Genomic DNA, 20,614 nt, shown 5'->3' with positions numbered 1-20,614 from the left:
TTATGATAAAGTATTGACTGAAATAACATTCTTAATCTGGTAGTCTACCTTCACTGCAAATTTATGGAATTCCTATTGCAAACCTAATTACGCTTAGCTTTCTTTAAATTGTTTATTAAATCAAGGAAATCTTGAAAACACATTCTTGGTTGTATCTTGAGAGCAAAATCTTTAATGTGTTTGACTTCTTTCAAGATCAGAATGGACTACTTCCTAGAAATTTAAGCTGCACTTTTATTGATACAGTGGTTCTCTTTCCTATCAGTTGTTTTCTTGGTGGGGGGAGGGGAGAGGTAATGCCATTTTTTGACTAAAAATTTTTTAATTATACTAAAGGAAGAAGCTAACAGTTTTCTTCCCCCAAAGTCTGGGAAGTATGTTTCTTTTAATAAAACCTAAATTCAGGATCTTCCAGGGTAAAAGAGATATAACAAACAAAATAACAGTGGAAAATATCATAACCCTATGCTTGTATAACACATATCCTTGTTAAGAATCTGTTCTTACTGCTTTCCTTCTATGTGAAAAAAAATAGTAGGCAAAAAGCTAAGAAAATTAAACATTTCTTTGGCTTATTTGGACCCAAATAGCTTGACTTTTTTTTAACAGTTTTTATATTTTCCACTGGATAAAACTTTTGTCTGGTCATATTGTATTTCTAACACTATTTCAGTAGGCCTGTATATCAGTATAAGGCACCCAAAAGCATAGAGTGGGATATACTGTTTTTAAATTATGAGATTTTTGGTTTTGTGTTTACAGTTTGTTCAAAAGAGAGATTAAAATGTTTATTTGCTGCTCTTTTTGCTTTTACCATTACTGGAGCCACTGCTAGCACTAGGTGGTCTAGAAGTGCTGCCAGTTAGTGAAGAGGCTGGGAAGTTCAGCTCTAATACTTTAATTGAAGTCTGAGAAGCAGAAGTACTTGTACTCTTAGATGACCTAGAATAAAACCAGAATTACTGTAACTTAATTCAAAATTTTTATTTTAGTAGAGACCCCCTCATTAATGGCAAAAGATGCCATAATCCCACAAGTAATTAAAGAGATCAAAAAAGATATACTATTAATAGTGCTAATAATTTTAAAAGCATCACCATTAGTAATATCAAGAAATTAGTTTAGAAAGGAAAAGCTGATAAAGTTTCAAACCAGTAGAAAAATAGTTCAACAAATATATTTCTATTGATACATGAAAAATGTTTTCAACTATAACCAATTTAGAGATAAAATCATTAGGTATTAAAAGTTTGCAAAAATCATTAAACAAAAGGTAACAAAAACAGGCATGGGAAGTTGGGTGCTGGCAAGAGTAATTAATATGATAGGTTATATAATTTAAACCAAAAAGAAAGTGAAGGGCCTATTGACAGGATAAAGTGGTGGTAACTATCCATACAACTGTAAATACTAAGATTTTTAAATATATATTTTTATGAAAGTACTGGGATGTTCAAGTGGCTGCTCACCGTGTTTACATAGAAAGTGTTTTTGTTTTGTTTTACTTAAGCACTGTCTTAGGAAATCCTTTCATGACATCTCTTCGCAGAGTAATGAAAAGTAATATGGCTGCTGTGTTGACAAAATGTCTACTTGATGATAGAATTCTGTATAAAACTAAACTGCAGAAGTAAAGAATAATTTCCTTTTTAGCAAAATTAAGCAGCATAAATAAAATTCTGACTCCTGAAGATTTTACAATGGATTTTAATAATAAGTCTGTACAACCAAGTTGCCCTTTTATGGTTTAATAAATTCTCCCCATACTCAGGGATGACCATGCTAAATGTACCCTCCAAAATCTCACCCTACTTTATCCTACTGAGATAGCTGCTAGTCACAAAGCACTTATGCCAAAATGAAAATAACACCAGAAGTCAGAAGGAAAGAGTCCTGCCCTGCTGGCTGTTTTCTGTATATGTGACACTGACACATGCCATAGCTGTAGCATGTGGAAGTAGCTGAGTTCACTTAGGATGGAAGCTGTGAGAGTTGTAGGTAAGTAAGTAAGGAGACGGTGTTTTCTCCTTCCACTTACCTTGCTGATACCAGTGAAGTCTGGGAAGGAGATCTAGAACTGTGACGACTCCCTTTAGTACTAGCCGTAGGTAGTGCTAAACCACTCTGGAAGGATAGTCAATAGCAGTCAGTACCACTGCATTTTAGAATATTTTTCATTAGACTTCACTTTATGATGAATACCATAAATTTTTTTGTGAAATGTTTAAGAAATATATTTAACTAGAAGATACTCTTATTACCTGTTGAAAGTATGTTTGAAGGATAATACCAATCTCAGCATTTTCTTCTGTGATATCAACTAACATTTCATCAATGATCTTGTGAAGCTGTTTCACTTCACGAAGTTTGATGTCTTGTTCTTCTAGTGTTTCATCTTTCGTGTCTTTCAAAAGACGGATTTCCTTGATGAGTTTTGCACACTGTTGGTCAACAGTAGTCAGTTATTATTTAAACCTGTTTTCTAGAACTTAATATTTTTTAATGGGTGAAGGAGGATTTGGGGTTACCATTTGGAACTCCAAAAAAATATAAATATGACAGGTCAGTTTTTAAAAGTTATCAATACCTGTTTAGTTACTCTCTCTAATTTTGGCTTCTGCTCCTCAGTTTCTTTCCTTAGTTGAAGTGTGTAAGCTTGCTTCTCTGATATTTTTTCTTTGACATTATTTGTTAAATGTTCTATAACTGCTAAAGTATTTTCCATGCTCTGCAGAAAATAAAGGTATTAACATACTTATTGGTTAGGATCAGAAATAACTTTTATAACTTGCCAAGTATTCATTTAATTTCGATTCATTTATTTTTGTGTACAATGTACATTCTGTTGGTAGATAATAAGTATAATGGCTTTATGGATTAAGTTTTATATATAATTACACTGGAAAGTATTTTTATGGTATTTGGGAGAAAAATAAACAATTCAAACAATGACTGTTGAAAGCATACAATTTTCAAAGATTCCTAATTCATATCACCTGTTCCTTCAACTTTATTAGTCAAAAAAAAATCTAAATGTTTATAGAGCCTGCTTATTACCAAGCATGTTGTTTTCTTATCTTTCAGACTTTTAAGGAATAATCTTTAAGGTGATATTAAAGGATTTAAGTGAAATAAAGTTCATTAAATAAAAGGTTAGTGGATAGATCATAATTAGCTAGCTCTGATTCATCAGCTAATCAACAAGTAATTGTCAGGAGTCTAACCTACACTTTAGCACTGGGATTTTAACTAATTTAGTTAATACTTTGATCACTTATTTTTTTTCTCATTTAAATGAGATATCTCTCACTATCTAATTCTCTAAAAAATTGTCTTTGTACAAGATAACAAGAAAGAATAATGATAGTTAACTTTTACTAAGGTCTTATTACTAAAGCCTGTAGAATTTACCTGGATATCTTCCTGTAGTTCTCTGATTTGTCTTTGTTTGTATCTGTGTTTTTCATCAACAGCTCTCTTTTGTTCTTCTAGTTGAATTTTTACCTCATACTCAGCACCTAGAATTTAAAGAATTTTTGCTCTAAATTTTTAACATGCTGTGTAGAAAGCAAGCTTAAAGTCTTACATAAGTTAAACTTCTAACTTTTTTTTATGAAAGGTTAAATTCCTTATGTGTAGTTGTTGAAAAACAGGACATGAAATAACTATTTTTATTTTGTCAGCATAGAGCAGCCAATATGCTGTTCTCTTCAGATTTGAAATTAATTCCCTAGAGAAGTGATATGCCATATCACTAGAAGTAATAATGGAAATAACACCTTAGCACTTATTTTAAAGGAGGGGGATTAGTTTTTCCAGCTGAATCAAACATGATACACTTTTGTTTTCCTTGTCTCATAGTGTTCCTCTTTTTAAGGTAAATAATTCTACAGCTTTCATTGCATGTATATTTTTAAAGTTTTAATAATTCCCACATACTAGATGGAGTCACTTTCTTAAAAGATTGTTTGTAATTGTTGTTGCAGCTGTTCAGCACTTGCAAGGTGTTTCCTAGAGCATAGATTTCTTTTTCAGCTTTGTTGATCTTAGCATCCAAACTGTCACCTTCCCTTTGAAGTTCTTCTTTTTCTTGAGCAGCCTATGAAAAATGGAATAGATTGGTTAAAAGTATCATGGGGGAGAATGTCTGTTTTCAGGGCAGGAAATAGTTAACTCACAACAATACCAATTTGCCGTGGGGCCTACATGCAGCACCAAGCATTTATTTCTTGCACCTGATTTAAAGTAAAAGACCAAATCCTCAAGGCCTTCCAAATATAGCACATAGGCTACAAAAGCATGATGGCAGTGTAGTAACCAACCAAAGCTTAGATGAAAACTCTCCAACAAAAATGAACGAAAAGTTAAGCAGGTATAAACTTTACTGAGAAGAGAAATAAGGTTAGCTAGAAGCGGTTTCAAACTAGATATTAAATAAAAAGAATGTATGTTTCTCACCTGAAAGCGGCTTGGCACACTTTCTCATTTTAAGTCTTAGTGGTAAAAGAGGTGAACAAAGTATACCCATAATGTGTCACATTTTTTTAAAGGAAAAATACTGCATGATCCTACTTATATGAGGTACCTAGAGTAGTCAGATTCACAAAAACAAAGTAAGTTGGTGGTTGCCAGGAGTTTTGGAGAGGGAGAAATGGGGAGTTATTGTTTAATGGGTACAGTTTCAGTTTTGAAAGATAAAAAAAGTTCTGGGGATGGCTCTTGTGTTGACTGCACAACAATATGAATATACTTAGTACCACTGAACTGTACACTTAAAAATTAAAACAGCAAATTTTATGTATAATCACATTTTTAAAAGTTTTAATTAGATAACTGTGATAAATATGGCTAGAAAAAATGAAGTCTGTAAATTGCTGAAAACCAAAAATTCCTCAGTGAGTGAACATACTCAGTGACTTTTTCCAGCTTAACTGTCACTGGGCTAAGCCTTCTAGAGTTGTACCCAAACAGTTCCAAAGAACTGCAATTAAGGGTTGAGAGGGATAGCATGCATATATATTTAAAAGTGCCCCCATGAAAAGATGCTCAGCATCGCTAATCATTAGAGAAATGCAAATCAGAACTACAGTGAGGTACCACCTCACACCAGTCAGAATGGCCATCATCAAAAAGTCTAAAAATAACAAATGCTAGAGGGGGGTTGAAGAAAAGGGAACTCTCCTACACTGTTGCTGGTAATGTAAATTGGTACAGCCACTATGGAGACCAGTATGGAGGTTCCTTAAAAAACTAAAAATAGAGCTACCATATGATCCAGCAATCCCACTCCTGGGCATATACCCAGACAAAACTATAATTCAAAAAGATACATGCACCCCTATGTTCATAGCAGCAGTATTCACAATAGCCAAGACATGGAAACAACCTAAGTGTCCATCAACAGATGAAAGGATAAAGAAGATGTGGTACATGTATACAATGGAATATTACTCAGCCATAAAAGAGAATAAAGCAATTTGCAACAACGTGGATGGACCTAGAGATTATCATACTAAGTGAAGTAAGTCAGAAAGAGAAAGCTAAATATCATATCACATATATGTGGAATCTAAAATATGACACAGATGAGCATATCTATGAAACAGAAACAGACCCACAGATACAGAGAACAGACTTGTGGTTGCCAAGGGGGAGGGGAGTGGGGGACGGAAGGAGTGGGAGTTTGGGATTAGCAGATGCAAACTATTACATATAGGATGGATAAACAAAGTCCTACTGTATAACACAGGGAACTATATTCAATATCCTGTGATAAACCATAATGGGAAAGAATATTTGAAAAAAAAAAATATATATATATAGCTGAATCACTTTGCTATACAGAAGAAATTAACACAACATTGTAAATCAACTATACTTCAATAAAATTTTAAAAAATAAAGTGCCAAAACCCATTTTTAGTCAAAATCAACTAATAATTTCATTGGTAAATTCAATCCCAAGTATCTATATTTAAACCAGGTCACTGGAATTTTTTTTGGTAATGTTTTAATTCTTAACATTTTCAGTTATTTTTTTTATTATGCTTCAAGATATGTTACACATTTTTATAGCAAATAGTACATAATAAAAAATTAAGCTTAGCAAAGAAAATAACGTTCTTAGGTAAATTACATCTAATTCTTTCAGGTTGAGTCTAGAATTAGCAAACATTTCATTCAAAATATAGTGTAGGGAGAAAGAGCTAGAATGAATCAAAACAGCTAGATTTTAGTTGTGGATTTCCTACTAGTAAGCTGAGTAACATTAAGTCATTTACTTCCCTACTCCAGGGTCAGTTTGTTTGTCAAATAAATCAGTTGAATTTGTTCATTTATACAAAATCCTGATCTAATTCCATAAATACCTTAGACTTCTAAACAGTGGTAAATAGAAAATCAGTCAGAGGTGTGCACTCCTGTAGAATCAGATAATCCCTGGAGGGCACACTAGAAAATGCCAGGTCTTTGGTATCACCATGCAGTGGCATCATTGTACACCCACTGATTGCTTTTGCCCATTTTCAGACCATGGATAATTTTTCTCAACATAAGCCAGATTGACTTTAGTTATAAAGAAAAGTTTCCATTTTACACATCTGGCACATGTGAAGTGTTATGAGTAAAACATTTAAATATGCTGACAACAAAAAGTGTGAATAACTGTGTGGCAAGCTATGGACCCTGGAGGAAAGTGAAGTATGACATCAGGAAATTAAGAAGGGCAACTGATAGCCTTGATTAATTTCACATATTCACTATAGTGGCACAGAAGGAATACTCTTCCTCATAAAATTTGCCTGTTTTCCTGAGAAGTGTATACTTCATCATCATCATCATAACAGCAATAACAGTAATGATAGCTAATATTCACTGAGAGCTCATTTTGTTCCAGACACTGTTTAAGGGCTTTACATATATTTACTTCTTCAAACAAAAGTAACAATATTACCCTAATTTTTTAAGTGAGTAAACTAAGACCCCAAATGGTTAAATAACTTATTCAAGGTCATCTACCTAATCAGTGATAGAACCAAGGCATGGACAAAAGCACTCTAACACCAGTGCTTTTATATAACTCATCAAAGCCCTTGTTGGTAGAGAAACTTAGCTGGAATTGCAACATCTATCTACTTCCCATCATTTAACAGACTAGAGCCTACAATTCACCCCTTGGGAACCTTCAAAACCTGAGAGGAGGAAAGTCCTGTTAATAGTGGGCAGAAGCCTCACGTACTAAAGACTGATGAGTTATAAGAAGGGTTTGAGAGCTGGGACTCATTTCTCATATAGGTTGGGTGGAATTTCCTGAGGCAAAGTGGCAGACATATCACACAGTGTAGTAGGTTAGGGGCAGCCTTAAAGAAGGGCTACAGAAGGAAACTTAGAAGATTAAGTAGAAGTCCAAATGGAGGGTGCATCCACAAGGGCCATCCTCTAAAGATGTGAACTGGAGATCTCTTTCCCACTCCTATCCATGTATGATACAGGAAAAATGACCTAAAGTTACAATCTCCATTCCTTCTTTGAACTGTTTAGAGTAACTTCCCAGACCTCTCTGCAAAGGAAATCACACCTGTTCAGGGTATTTTCTACAAGGGAAAGATGAATATAGCAGTAGTCAGGAAGGAAACTGCATCCAACTCCTGATCACTTCTAAATTTCCCTTTAGGGTTACAAGGTACAGATAATCACGAGATGGCAGACAACTCTCAAAACATCAGAAAAAAACAGTAGATTCACCTGATCTGTCTCCCACCTAAAACGAAAGCAAAGGAACAGCCCTCTTCCTCTGTAGCTATCTGCCATACCAGGACAGCAATGATAAACTGGAGTGTAAGATTCAGAGGTGGTGTAGCTCTAGGTGACAATAAAGTCTAGGCTGTGGTCACATGAGTGCATGACTACAGTGAAGTAAAGCTTTGAGCCTGAGGTTTTGAACAGGTTGTCACAACATGTTAAGGACACCCAGAGTGACAGTGGGTCTTAGAGTAAAAGAGATTATGAACCTTGAATAAATGAGGGAAAAAGACATGACACAAATGATAGCAAAAAAACAGTGTCAGAGTGGTCCAGACCTCTCTTTGACCTCGTGTATAAAACTAATAATGCTTCAGTACCTCCATCTAGCAACTCATGTTTTATGACCTAATTAAGTGTAATAGCTACTGGAGTGCTATGAAATTTGAAATTTCATGGCAAAAATAAATTTGCCATTTTGGTTTTTAACAAAGAGCTAAGAAAGAATGAATACTTCATTCTATCACAACTGCAAATCCATTCAGATTACCTTTATTACATAATAGGCCTGCGTTTTCTCCTCTTCTCCCTCAGGAGGCAGCATAACAACAGTAAGAATTTCATATCTATTCTTCAGCTTATCAATTTTACTTAGCCGCTCATGAAACTCAGCACTAGTATGAAAAAGAAAAGAAAAATTAAACACTGAAAAACAATATACTTTTAAAGGACTACTGTTCTTACGGAAGACAGTTTTCTGTTACTACTGAACTCAAACAGTTTAAATATATTCTCACATTGCAATTTTATAATTCAGTGTGAAGGGTCTCAGATTTCACCCAATTTGAAAGCTAACAAGTTAGCCTGCCACAGTTTCATGGATGCTGGCAAAAAAAAAAACAAGATTTCTGGGTCAGAGGAAAAGGCCTTTATCACTCATGGCACACCAAGTAGCATGAGCTTCCTATTTGCATTAGTTCCCCTCACTCCCAAAGTGCCATGCAGGTGAGGAGGAGCTCAAATGGATGCTGCACATACAGCAGGTTTATGTCACAACTGAAGAACCTCAAGCTTAGTTAATCCAAATATTTTATAATGGAAAGTAAGCAAACATACCTAACCTTTGCTGCAGAGGGAGATACTATCTCTAGCTCCCAAGGCTGCTCACTATCCAAACATCTTTTAAAAGATGGTCCAGTGCAAATCAAAACCACAATGAGATGTCACCTCACACCCATAAGAATGGCTACTATCAAAAAGAAAAAAAAAAAAACCCCAACATAGTATTAGTGAGGAAGTGGAGAAACAGAACCTTTAAGCACTATTAGTGCGACAGTAAAATGGTGCAAATGCTATGGAAAGCATGGCAGTTCCTCAAAAACTTAGAAGAGCCATATGATCCAGCAATCCCACTTCTGGGTATATATCCTAAAGAATTTAAAGCAGGTTCTCAAAGAGATATCTGCACACCAATGTTCATATATTATTCACAAAAGCCAAGATGCGGAAGCAAGCCAAATGCCCATGGACAGACAAATGAATAAGATACATAAAATGGAATATTATTCAGCCTTAAAGAGGAAATTCTGTCACATGCTACATGGTGAACCTTGAGGACATTATGCTAAATGAAATAAACCAGTCACAAAAAGAAATACTACATGATTCCACTTATGTGAGGTATCTAAAGTAGTCAAATTCATACAGAAAGAATAGTGGCTACTAAGGGCTGGGGGAAGGGGGAAATGGGAAGGTAATATTTAATGGGTATAGAGTTTCAGTTTTACAAGATGAAAAAGTTCTGGAGATCTGTTGCTCAACAATGTGAAAATATATAACACTACTAACTGTACATTGTAAAATTGTTAAGATGGTAAATTTTATGTGTTTTTTACCAAAAAGTTTTAAAAGATAGTTTCAGTTTTATAAGATGAAAAAGTTCTGGAGATCTATTGCTCAAAAATGTGAAAATACTAACACTACTAACTGTACATTTTTAAATGGTTAAGATGATAAATTTTCTTTTTTACCAAAAAAAAAATTTTAACATCTTTATTGGAATATAATTGCTTTACAATGTTGTGTTAGTTTCTGCTGTATAACAAAGTGAATCATCTATATGCATACATATATCCCCATCTCCCCTCCCTCTTGCGTCTCCCTCTCATCCTCCTTATCCCACCCCTCTAGGTGGTCGCAAAGCACCGAGCTAATCTCCCTGTGCTATGCAGCTGCTTCCCACTAGCTCTCTATTTTACATTTGGTAGTGTATATATCTCAACGCTACTGTCTCACTTTATCCCAGCTTACCCTTCACCAGCCCCCGTGTCCTCAAGTCCATTCTCTATGTCTGTGTCTTTATTCCTTTCCTGCCCCTAGGTTCATCAGAACCATTTTTTTTTTAGATTCCATATATATGTGTTAGCACATGGTATTTGTTCTTCTCTTTCTGACTTACTTCACTGCATGACAGACTCTAGGTCCATCCACCTCACTAAAAATAACTCAATTTCATTGCTCTTTATGGCTGAGTAATATTCCATTGTATATATGTTCCACATCTTCTATATCCATTCACCTGTCGATGGACACTTAAGTTGCTTCCATGTCCTGGCTATTGTAAATAGTGCTGCAAAGAACATTGTGGTACCTGACTCTTTTTGAATTATTGTTTTCTCAGGGTATATGCCCAGTAGTGGGATTGCTAGGTCATATGGTAGTTCTGTTTTTAGTTTTTTAAGGAACCTCCATACTGTTCTCCATAGTGGCTGTACCAATTTACATTCCCACCAACAGTGCAAGAGGGTTCCCTTTTCTCCACACCCTCTTCAGCATTTATTGTTTGTAAATTTTTGATTATGGCCATTCTGACTGGTGTGAGGTGATACCTCATTGTAGTTTTGTTTGATTTGCTCAACATCACTAATCATTTCCCTAATGATTAGTGATGTTGAGCATCTTTTCCTGTGTTAATTGGCAATCTGTATATCTTCTTTGGAGAAATGTCTATTTAGGTCTTCTGCCCATTTTTGGATTGGGTTGTTTGTTTTTTTGATATGGAGCTGCATGAGCTGCTTGTATATTTTGGAGATTAATCCTTTGTCAGTTGCTTCGTTTGCAAATATTTTCTCCCATTCTGAGGGTTGTCTTTTCATCTTTTTTATGGTTTCCTTTGCTGTGCAAAAGATTTTAAGTTTCATTAGGTCCCATTTGTTTATTTTTGTTTTTATTTCCATTACTCTAGGAGGTGGGTCACAAAGGATCTTGCTGTGATTTATTCATAGAGTGTTCAGCCTATGTTTTCCTCTCATAGTTTTATAGTGTCTGGCTTCACATTTAGGACTTCAATCCATTTTGAGTTTATTTCTTTGTATGGTGTTAGGAAGTGTTCTAATTTCATTCTTTTACCTGTAGCTGTCCAGTTTTCCCAGGACCACTTATTGAAAAGGCTGTCTTTCTCCATTGTATACTCTTGCCTCTTTTATCAAAGAAAAGGTGACCATATGTGCCTGGTTTTATCTCTGGGCTTTCTATCCTGTTCCATTGATCTATATTTCTGTTTTTGTACCAGTACCATACTGTCTTGATTACTGTAGCTTTGTAGTATAGTCTGAAGTCAGGGAGCCTGATTCCTCCAGCTCCGTTTTTCTTTCTCAAGATTGCTTTGGCTATTCAGGATCTTTTCTGCAATTTTTTTGTTCTAGTTCTGTGAAAAATGCCATTGGTAGTTTGATAGGGACTGCACTGAATCTGTAGATTGCTTTGGGTAGTATAGTCATTTTCACAATGTTGATTCTTCCAATCCAAGAACATGGTACATCTCTCCATGTGTTTGATCATCTTTAATTTCTTTCATCATTGTCTTAAGTTTTCTGCCTACAGGTCTTTTGTCTCCTTAGGTAGCTTTATTCCTAGGTATTTTATTCTTATTGTTGCAGTGATAAATGGGAGTGTTTCCTTAATTTCTCTTTCAGATTTTTCATCATTAGTGTATAGGAATGCAAGAGATTTCTGTGTGTTAATTTTGTATCCTGGTACTCTACCAAATTCATTGATTAGCTCTAGTAGTTTTCTGGTAGCATCTTTAGGATTCTCTATGTATAGTATCATTTCATCTGCAAACAGTGACAGCTTTACTTCTTTTCTGATTTGGATTCCTTTTATTTCTTTTTCTTCTCTGATTGCTGTGGCTAAAACTTCCAAAACCATGTTGAATAATAGTGGTGAGAGTGGGCAACCTTGTCTTGTTCCTGATCTTAGACGAAATGGTTTCAGTTTTTCACCATTGAGAACGATGTTGGCTGTGGGTTTGTCATATATGGCCTTTATTATGTTGAGGTAGGTTCCCTCTATGCCTACTTTCTGGAGAATTTTTTATCATAAATGGGTGTTGAATTTTGTCGAAAGCTTTTTCTGCATCTATTGAGATTATCATAATGGTTTTTATCCTTCAGTTTGTTAATATGGTGTATCACATTGATTGATTTGCATATATTGAAGAATCCTTGCATTCCTGGGATAAACCCCACTTGATCATGGTGTATGATGCTTTTAGTGTGCTGTTGGATTCTGTTTGCTAGTATTTTGTTGAGGATTTTTGCATCTATGTTCATCAGAGACACTGGCCTGTAGTTTTTTGTTTTTTTTTTTTTTTTTTGCAGTACGCGGGCCTCTCACTGCTGTGGCCCCTCCCGTTGCAGAGCACAGGCTCCTGACACGCAGGCTTAGCGGCCATGGCTCATGGGCCTAGCCACTCCGTGGCATATGGGATCCCCCCCGGACCAGGGCACGAACCCGTGACCCTGCATCGGCAGGCGGACTCTCAACCACTGCGCCACCAGGGAAGCCCTGTAGTTTTCTTTCTTTGTGACATCTTTGGTTTTGGTATCAGGGTGATGGTGGCCTTGTAGAATGAGTTTGGGAGTGTTCCTCCCTCTGCTATATTTTGGGAGAGTTTGAGAAGGATAGGTGTTAGCTCTTCTTTAAATGTTTGATAGAATTTGCCTGTGAAGCCATCTGGTCCTGGGCTTTTGTTTGTTGGAAGAGTTTTAATCACAGTTTCAATTTCAGTGCTTGTGATTGGTCTGTTTATATTTTCTATTTCTTCCTGGTTCAGTCTCAGAAGGTTGTGCTTTTCTAAGAATTTGTCCATTTCTTCCAGCTTGTCCATTTTATTGGCATATAGTTGCTTGTAGTAATCTCTCATGATCCCTTGTATTTCTGCAGTGTCAGTTGTTACTTCACCTTTTTCATATCTAATTCTATTGATTTCAGTCTTCTCCCTTTTTTTCTTGATGAGTCTGCCTAATGGTTTATCAATTTAATCTTCTCAAAGAACTAGCTTTTAGTTTTATTGATCTTTGCTATCGTTTCCTTTATTTCCTTTTCATTTACTTCTGATGTGATCTTTATGATTTCTTTCCTTCTGCTAACTTTGGGTTTTTTTGTTCTTCTTTCTCTAATTGCTTTAGATGTAAGGTTAGATTGTTTATTCAAGATGTTTCTTGTTTCTTGAGGTAGGATTGTGTTGCTATAAAGTTCCCTCTTAGAACTGCTTTTGTTGCATCCCATAGGTTTTGGGTCATTGTGTTTTCATTGTCATTTGTTTCTAGGTATTTTTTGATTTCTTGTTTGATTTCTTCAGTGATCTCTTGGTTATTTAGTAGTGTATTGTTTAGCCTCCATGTGTCTGTGTTTTTTACAGATTTTTTTCCTGTAATTGATATCTAGACTCATAGTGTTGTGGTCAGAAAAGATACTTGATTGAATTTCAATCTTCTTAAATTTACCAACGCTTGATTTTGTGACCCAAGATATGGTCTATCCTGGAGAATGTTCCATGAGCACTTGAGAAGAAAGTGTATTCTTTTGTTTTTGGATGGAATGTCGGATCAATACCAATTAAGTCCATCTTGTTTAATGTGTCATTTAAAGCTTGGGTTTCTTTATTTTCTTTTGGATGATCTGTCCATCGGTGAAAGTGAGGTGTTAAAGTCCCCTACTGTTTTTATGTTACTGTCAATTTCCCCTTTTATGGCTGTTAGCATTTGCCTTATGTATTGAGGTGCTCCTATGTTGGGTGCATAAATATTTACAATTGTTATATCTTCTTCTTGGATTGATCCCTTAATCATTATGTAGTGTCCTTCCTTGTCTCTTCTAGTAGTCTTTATTTTAAAGTCTATTTTGTCTGATATGAGAATTGCTACTCCAGCTTTCTTTTGATTTCCATTTGCATGGAATAACTTTTTCCATCCCCTTTCACTCTGTATGTGTCCCTAGGTCTGAAGTGGGTCTCTTGTAGACAGCATATGTATGAGTCTTGTTTCTGTATCCATTCAGTCATTCTGTGTCTTTTGGTTGGAGCATTTAATCCATTTACCTTTAAGGTAATTATTGATATGTATGTTCCTATTACCATTTTCTTAATTGTTTGGGATTTGTTTTTGTAGATCTTTTCCTTCTCTTGTGTTTCCTGCCTAGAGAAGTTCCTGTAACATTTGTTGTAAAGCTGGTTTGGTGGTGCTTAATTCTGTTAAACTTTGCTTATCTGTAAAGGTTTTAATTTCTCCTTCAAATCTGAATGAGATCCTTGCTGGGTATAGTAATCTTGGTTGTAGGTTTTTCCCTTTCATCACTTTAAATATGTCCTCCCACTCCTTCTGGCTTGTGGAGCTTCTGCTGAAAGAACAGCTGTTAACCTTATGGGGACTCCCTTGTATGTTATTTGTTGCTTTTCCCTTGCTGCTTTTTTTTTTTTTTGCGGTATGTGGGCCTCTCACTGTTGTGGCCTCTCCTGTTGCGGAGCACAGGCTCCAGACGTGCAGGCTCAATGGCCATGGCTCACGGTCCTCGCCACTCCGCGGCATGTGGGATCTCCCTGGACCGGGGCACGAACCCGTGTCCCCTGCATTGGCAGGCGGACTCTCAACCACTGCACCACCAGGGAAGCCCTCACTTGCTGCTTTTAATAGTTTGTATTTAATTTTTGATAGTTTGAGTAACATGTGTCTTGGTGTGTTTCTCTTTGGGTTTATCCTGTATGTTACTCTCTGTGCCTCCTGGACTTGATTGACTATTTTCTTTCCCATGTTAGGGAAGTTTTCAACTATAATCTCTTCAAATTTTTTCTCAGACCCTTTCTTTTCCTCTTCTTCTTGTGGGACCCCTATAATTCGAATGTTGGTGCATTTAATGGTGTCCCAGAGGTCTCTGAGACTGTCCTCAATTCTTTTCATTCTTTTTTTTTTATTCTGCTCCCTGGCAATTATTTCCACCATTTTATCTTCCAGGTCACTTATCCATTCTTCTGCCTTAGTTATTCTGCTATTGTTTCCTTCTAGAGTATTTTTAATTTCAGTAATTGTGTTGTTTGCCACTGTTTGCTCTTTAGTTCTTCTAGATCCTTGTTAAATGCTTCTTGTATTTTCTCCTTCTGTTTCCGAGATTTTGGATAATCTTTACTATCATTACTCTAAATTCTTTTTCAGGTAGGTTGCCTATTTCATCTTCATTTATTTGGTCTTGTAGGTTTTTACCTTGCTCCTTTGTCTTTCCAGAACAGGAAAGCCAGTGCCTCTCCTTGCAAGGCATGCAGAAATATGAGAAACCTTTGGAGAATTGTCTCCTAAGATTTTGATTTTTAAATCTGCTTGTTACTTTTTTCCTTCTATTCCAGTAAATTTATATTTTTAAACTATTTTTTAACTTATATAATAATAATACTAAGAATGTTAATATATGCACAGCAACATGGACAGTGACTTGTTTGCCTGCTACAACTTCATGAAAATAAGCCTTCCAATCATGGTGAAAAGAAATCTTCAACATACCAGGTTCCTACTCCTAAAGAAAGTTTATGGTAAAATATATTAAGTATCAGAAGTTACAGCTTTGCTTATTTTTAAGAATTATTATTGTTTCATCAGAAAATATTTACTCGTCCTTTATGTGATTTTAAAAGACAAGTCTTGTTGGCCTTCTAGCTTAAGATGGTAGACTGAGCACAAGAATCTCTCTCCTCCTTCCTAAAATGGAAAAGATTAAAAGAAAAATAAACCAAAAAACCCACCACAGCTCTGGGAAAAGAAAGAAAATTTTTTCATGAATTCATGAAAAATGGAAAACAAATGGGATATGATTGACAGGATGAAAAAAAATGGAGATTCAGAAGATTATATAATAATAAGAGCCATTTTTCACCAAAGAAGTCTGGAGAAAATCCAAACTCAGTAATAAGAACTAAAAAGAGCAAGAGTGATCTCTGAGGCTACTGTCAAGGTAATTAATAAAAGGATTGCCTATAGAACATCTGGGCCACTCTCCTCAACCCCTCAAAGTACATAGAAATGTTGGCAGGAATTATTTATGCTCCAGTGATAACCCTCAAAATTACCAGAGTTCCTAACATTGTATGTTGAAGCTGGAGAGAAAAGCAAAAAAGAGCATGAAGTAATTCCAGGCTTCCACAACAATGGAGGTTAATAAAAGAGAAAGGCAGTGCCAGCCAGAAATGAAACCTTTCGTTGCCCAAAATAAACCCCTTATGCTCCTTACAGGACAGACTAGCCCAGAGCTTACAGTCAGCCCTCCCAGTTAGGGGAGAGACCTGTTAGAAAAAGCAATCTACCTAATTGCAGAAGAAACCCATACCAGCCAGCTATACCAATCACCATGATTATTAATTAAGCATTTGTTAATAAATATAAGAGAGCCAAAGATTATCAGCATTTATGAAAAGCTAACGGTATGAATGAAAAGAACAAAATGAGCAAAGACAGAATAGACCCTAGGAGAAACAAAGATAATGTATGGGATAGAAAAAAACCTTCAAAGTATTCTAATTAGTATCTTCTAAAACATGAAAGGATATTACATCCAAAAATGCCCGTAAAACAAGAATGGGCTGCTATGAAAAGAAAGAACCAATGAAAGAATAAGAGTTCTCTCAAATAATCTCCACTTTTTAATTTAAAAGTAGTAAATAATACTGGGCATGGTGGGCACACGCCTGTAGTGACAGCCACTCAGGAGGCTAAGGCAGGAGGATCTCTTGAGCCCACGAGCTCTGTACTGTAGTGTGCTATGCCAATTGGGTGTCCGCACTAAGTTGGGCCTCAACATGGTGACCTCCCGGGAGAGGGGGACCACCAGGTTGCCTAAGGAAGGGTGAACTGGCCCAGGTCGGAAACGAAGCAGGTCGAAAGACTGAATCAATGATATAGAGAGAGGAGAAAGACAGAGGGGCAGGGGATGGCGAGAAGACAGAAAGGATTGTAATGGGGCGAGAGGGAATATCTTAAAAAGTGGAATAAAAAGAATAAAAAATTAAAATGAGAGAAAAGTTAAGAAATCTGGAAGACTAAGCATCCACTAAAAATAAGCAACAGATGGAGAGAGTGTTGTGAGAAAAAAAATTGAAAAACTAACAGAAAAATATTTTCCTGATATGAAGAAAGACTTGAATGAAATAATTGAAGGAGCTCACCAAGGGTCAAACAAGAAAAATGAAAAAGGATAAAACACCCAGATGCACCCATGAAAGTTCTGAAATCCCACAAATAAAAACATTGTCCCAAAGCTTCCAGAAAGAACACAAAAACCAGGTTCCCTATCTGGAACCAGACCTCCCATAAACAACACTTTAATCTGGAAGAATATGAAACACTTTCAAACTTCGCCTGTAATTCAAACATGGGGAAGAATAAATATGTTTTAAGCATACAAGGACTCGAAAATTTCAGAAAACATCAGTTCTTGAGAAAAAGTTTCAAAACATATTCCAGAGAAATGAAATAAGAATCCAAGGAAATAGAATAACAAAAGATACATGAAAGAATATTAAACCAAGAAACAAGTAAAACATGAAGCTAGGTTGAAATTATTGCTGGCAATTGGCTGTACAGTTTAATGCAAGTTATAAGAAAGAGTTCTTTTCAAACTAGAGACATAATATTAAAAACAAATAACAACCCGAAACTATAATCTGTGATTTCAATAATAAATGAAAGATGGAGAAAGGAAATACAGCAGTAAAACACGCTAAAAGTTGTAACTATTTTAGGAAGGAAAAAATAATAGTAACTAATCTTCAGTATTCAGAGAGATAGGAAGATTAGAATTTCTTTTGAATTTAAAAATAAACAAAATAATTTAAATTAGAATATACATACTACAAACAAAGAGGAAAAAAGGGAAATTCAGTAAAACCAATGAAAGAACAGAAAGACAAAGAGAATACCTACCATATGATCCAGCTATTCCACTTCTAGGTATCTACTCAAGAGAAAAGAAAGCATATGTCCATACCAAGAACACATATGTTCATAGCAGCTTTATCTGTAATAGCCCCAAACTGGAAACAACTGAAATATTCATCAACAGGTAAATATATATATAAATTAGGGTAGACACATACAGTGGAATGGTACCACTTAGAGATAAAAAGCCAAGGTCAGCAAACCATCCTATACCTGCTACTTGTTTTTGTACAGCCCATGAGCAAAGAATGGCTTTTACATTTTTTAATGTACAATGGTTGAAAAATCAAGAGAAAGTTTCTATTTCATGAAATATGAAAATTCTATGAAATTCAAATTTCGGTGTCCATAAAGTGGAACACAGCCACACTCATTTATTTGCATATTGTCTAGGGCTGCTTACACTCCATAGTGGCAGAGTCAAGTTGTTGCAACAGAGACTGTATGGCCAACAAAACCTATAATATTTACTATCTGGCCGTTACAGAGAATTGTGTGGGATACAGCTAGGTAATACTTCAGGGAATTGCTTTAGCCTTCAAAGTTGAAAACTAATTAGCTAAGCATCTTATCTCAAGAAGTTAGGAAAAGAACATAAAAATAAATCCACAAAAATAGAAGAAAGAAATAGTAAATGTGAGAGCAGCAATTAATAAAATAGAAAATGAATTCACAATAGAAAAAAATCAGCAAGAGTTTATTCTTTTCAAAGAGTAATAAAATTCATTAACTACTGGCAGGACTTATCCCACCCAAAAAAGAGAAGTCACAATAACCAATATCAGGAATGAAAAGCTACAAGCACTGCAGCTATTAAACATATAATAAAATGATATTGTGAACAACTTTATGGTAATAACTTTGAAAATTTAGAAGAAATGGAAATTTTTTCCTAGGAAAAATATATAACTTACTAAAATAGATTCAAGAAAAAAATACAAGATCTTCATTGTCCTATAACCAATAAATTGATTAAACCAACAGTTGAAAATCCCCCTCAAAAAACTCCAGATGTCCAATGGCTTTACTGGTGAGGTATTTGAAAATTCAAGAAAGATATAATTCTGCTCTTTTACAAGCTTATGCAGAGTGTAGAAAAATAAGAAGCACAAAGATCATTTTATAAAAGTAGATGTAACCTTAATAACCTGATAATTTGACAAGGGCAGGAGAGAAAAAGAGAATTATAAGCATAGATGCAAAAATTGTATTAAAATATTAGCAAACCAAATCTAGATACATACAAAATGTAATATGTAACAAATAGCTGTATTTATTACAGGAATGTAAGTTTGTTTTAACTTTGAAAAAGCATCAATATATTCAATTATATTAACAGACTGAAGAAGCTACATCATATCAGTGAGTACAAAAAAAGCATATAATAGTCAACATTCATTCCTGATTAAACAAATTAAAACAACCTCTTAGCAAAGGATGAAAATAGATGGGAACTCACTTAATATTATAAAGAGAATCTCAAAAAAACACTATAGTAAACTTGATACTTAAAGATAAAACAGTTAAAACTTTCCCTTTAAGATCAACCACCTGCAAGACAAGGGTACCTGCAATCACCACTGCTATTCAGCATTGAACTGGAGGTTAGATAACAAGGACAATAAAGTAAGAACAAGAAAAGTTATAAAGATTGAAAAGGAAGACACAAAACTGTTATTTGCAAATGATGTCAGTGAAATACCTAGAAAGTAGAATCTACAGATCAATTGTTAGAATTAATAAAAATTTAAGCAAGGCTGCTGAATACTTAATATACAGAAATCAACTGCATTTCTATACACCAGCAACAAACCAAAAATGAAATGCTTTAAAAGGAGATAACACTGATAGTAACATTAAGAAAAAATAGCATGTATCCAGGAATAAATCTTATAAAAGATATGCGAAATCTCTAGGGGAAAATTGCTTCAATAAATGCAGCTGTCGGGTATCCATAAGGGAAAGCATGTTATTGGACCCTTACCACAAACCATACACAAAAATCAGTTCCAAGGAGATTAATGATCTTAAGGTAAAAGGATAACTCTAAAGAAAGGAGTTAGCCTAAGGAAAGAGAGGGAAAAGCATAGCTTTGTAGCTAAAATATGGCCTATGTATTATATTAAAAGCTTTTTCAAACAAATAAGAAAAAGATGGACATCCAGGGTGGTGGAGGGAGCAGTCAGTTCTTCTGACATTACTCTTAACGTTTTCAAAATTCGTGAGCAGGATTTTAAAACTCTAATTGTTACCTTATATTTTGCCGTTCTTGATCAACACATCTTATTTGTGATGCAAGCATTTTTTTGTGAACCTTAATTTCTTCATTCCGTTCTTCCATAGCAGTGTGTAATTGCTGTTTTCTTTCTTCCAGAGAAAGAACTTCTTCTGCCTTACTGTGAAGCATATCTCGAATACGTTTAACCTCAAGTTTTAAAAGATTGTCTTCTATCATCAAATCCTATCAACATAACAAAATCGTCAAATATTGAAATAATAATTTGCATATCCAAACCAAAATATATTTCCTTTTTATTGCTACAAAAGTCAAACTTGAAAATATAACATTTTCTAATTTGACCATTGACCAAGATATTAATTAGGGTTAAATTTAGA

General features: G+C 35.1%; 2 protein-coding genes across 5 annotated transcripts in view; one reads left to right on the top strand and one right to left on the bottom strand.

Annotated features, from left to right (window-relative positions):
- The window catches only part of TTC14 (tetratricopeptide repeat domain 14), a 33,150-nt gene extending 12,632 nt beyond the window's left edge, over positions 1 to 20,518 (top strand). Inside the window, exon 13 of the mRNA XM_027111157.1 lies at positions 20,373 to 20,518. Within this exon, the coding sequence (XP_026966958.1) occupies positions 20,373 to 20,422 (50 nt within the window). The 3' untranslated portion in view covers positions 20,423 to 20,518. The remainder of the gene's footprint in view (positions 1 to 20,372) is intronic.
- CCDC39 (coiled-coil domain 39 molecular ruler complex subunit) overlaps positions 574 to 20,614 on the bottom strand; it is a 46,441-nt gene continuing 26,400 nt past the window's right edge. For 3 of the 4 annotated variants that reach the window (XM_027111109.1, XM_027111119.1, XM_027111124.1), the window contains 8 exons: positions 20,251 to 20,459; positions 8,290 to 8,413; positions 3,940 to 4,099; positions 3,412 to 3,518; positions 2,588 to 2,728; positions 2,262 to 2,441; positions 2,039 to 2,124; positions 789 to 942 (listed from right to left, as the gene is read on the bottom strand). In XM_027111109.1, coding sequence (XP_026966910.1) covers positions 789 to 942; positions 2,039 to 2,124; positions 2,262 to 2,441; positions 2,588 to 2,728; positions 3,412 to 3,518; positions 3,940 to 4,099; positions 8,290 to 8,413; positions 20,251 to 20,459 — 1,161 coding nt within the window. Of the gene's footprint in view, positions 943 to 2,038; positions 2,125 to 2,261; positions 2,442 to 2,587; positions 2,729 to 3,411; positions 3,519 to 3,939; positions 4,100 to 8,289; positions 8,414 to 20,250; positions 20,460 to 20,614 lie in introns of all 4 variants that reach the window. The other variant, XM_027111100.1, reaches the window with a different exon arrangement.

This window comes from Aethalodelphis obliquidens, unplaced genomic scaffold (assembly GCF_003676395.1).
Source record: "Aethalodelphis obliquidens isolate GAN/ISIS:26980383/991018 unplaced genomic scaffold, ASM367639v1 scaffold1, whole genome shotgun sequence".
NCBI lineage: Eukaryota > Metazoa > Chordata > Mammalia > Artiodactyla > Delphinidae > Aethalodelphis > Aethalodelphis obliquidens.
This window is presented reverse-complemented; position numbering and strand designations above follow the sequence as displayed.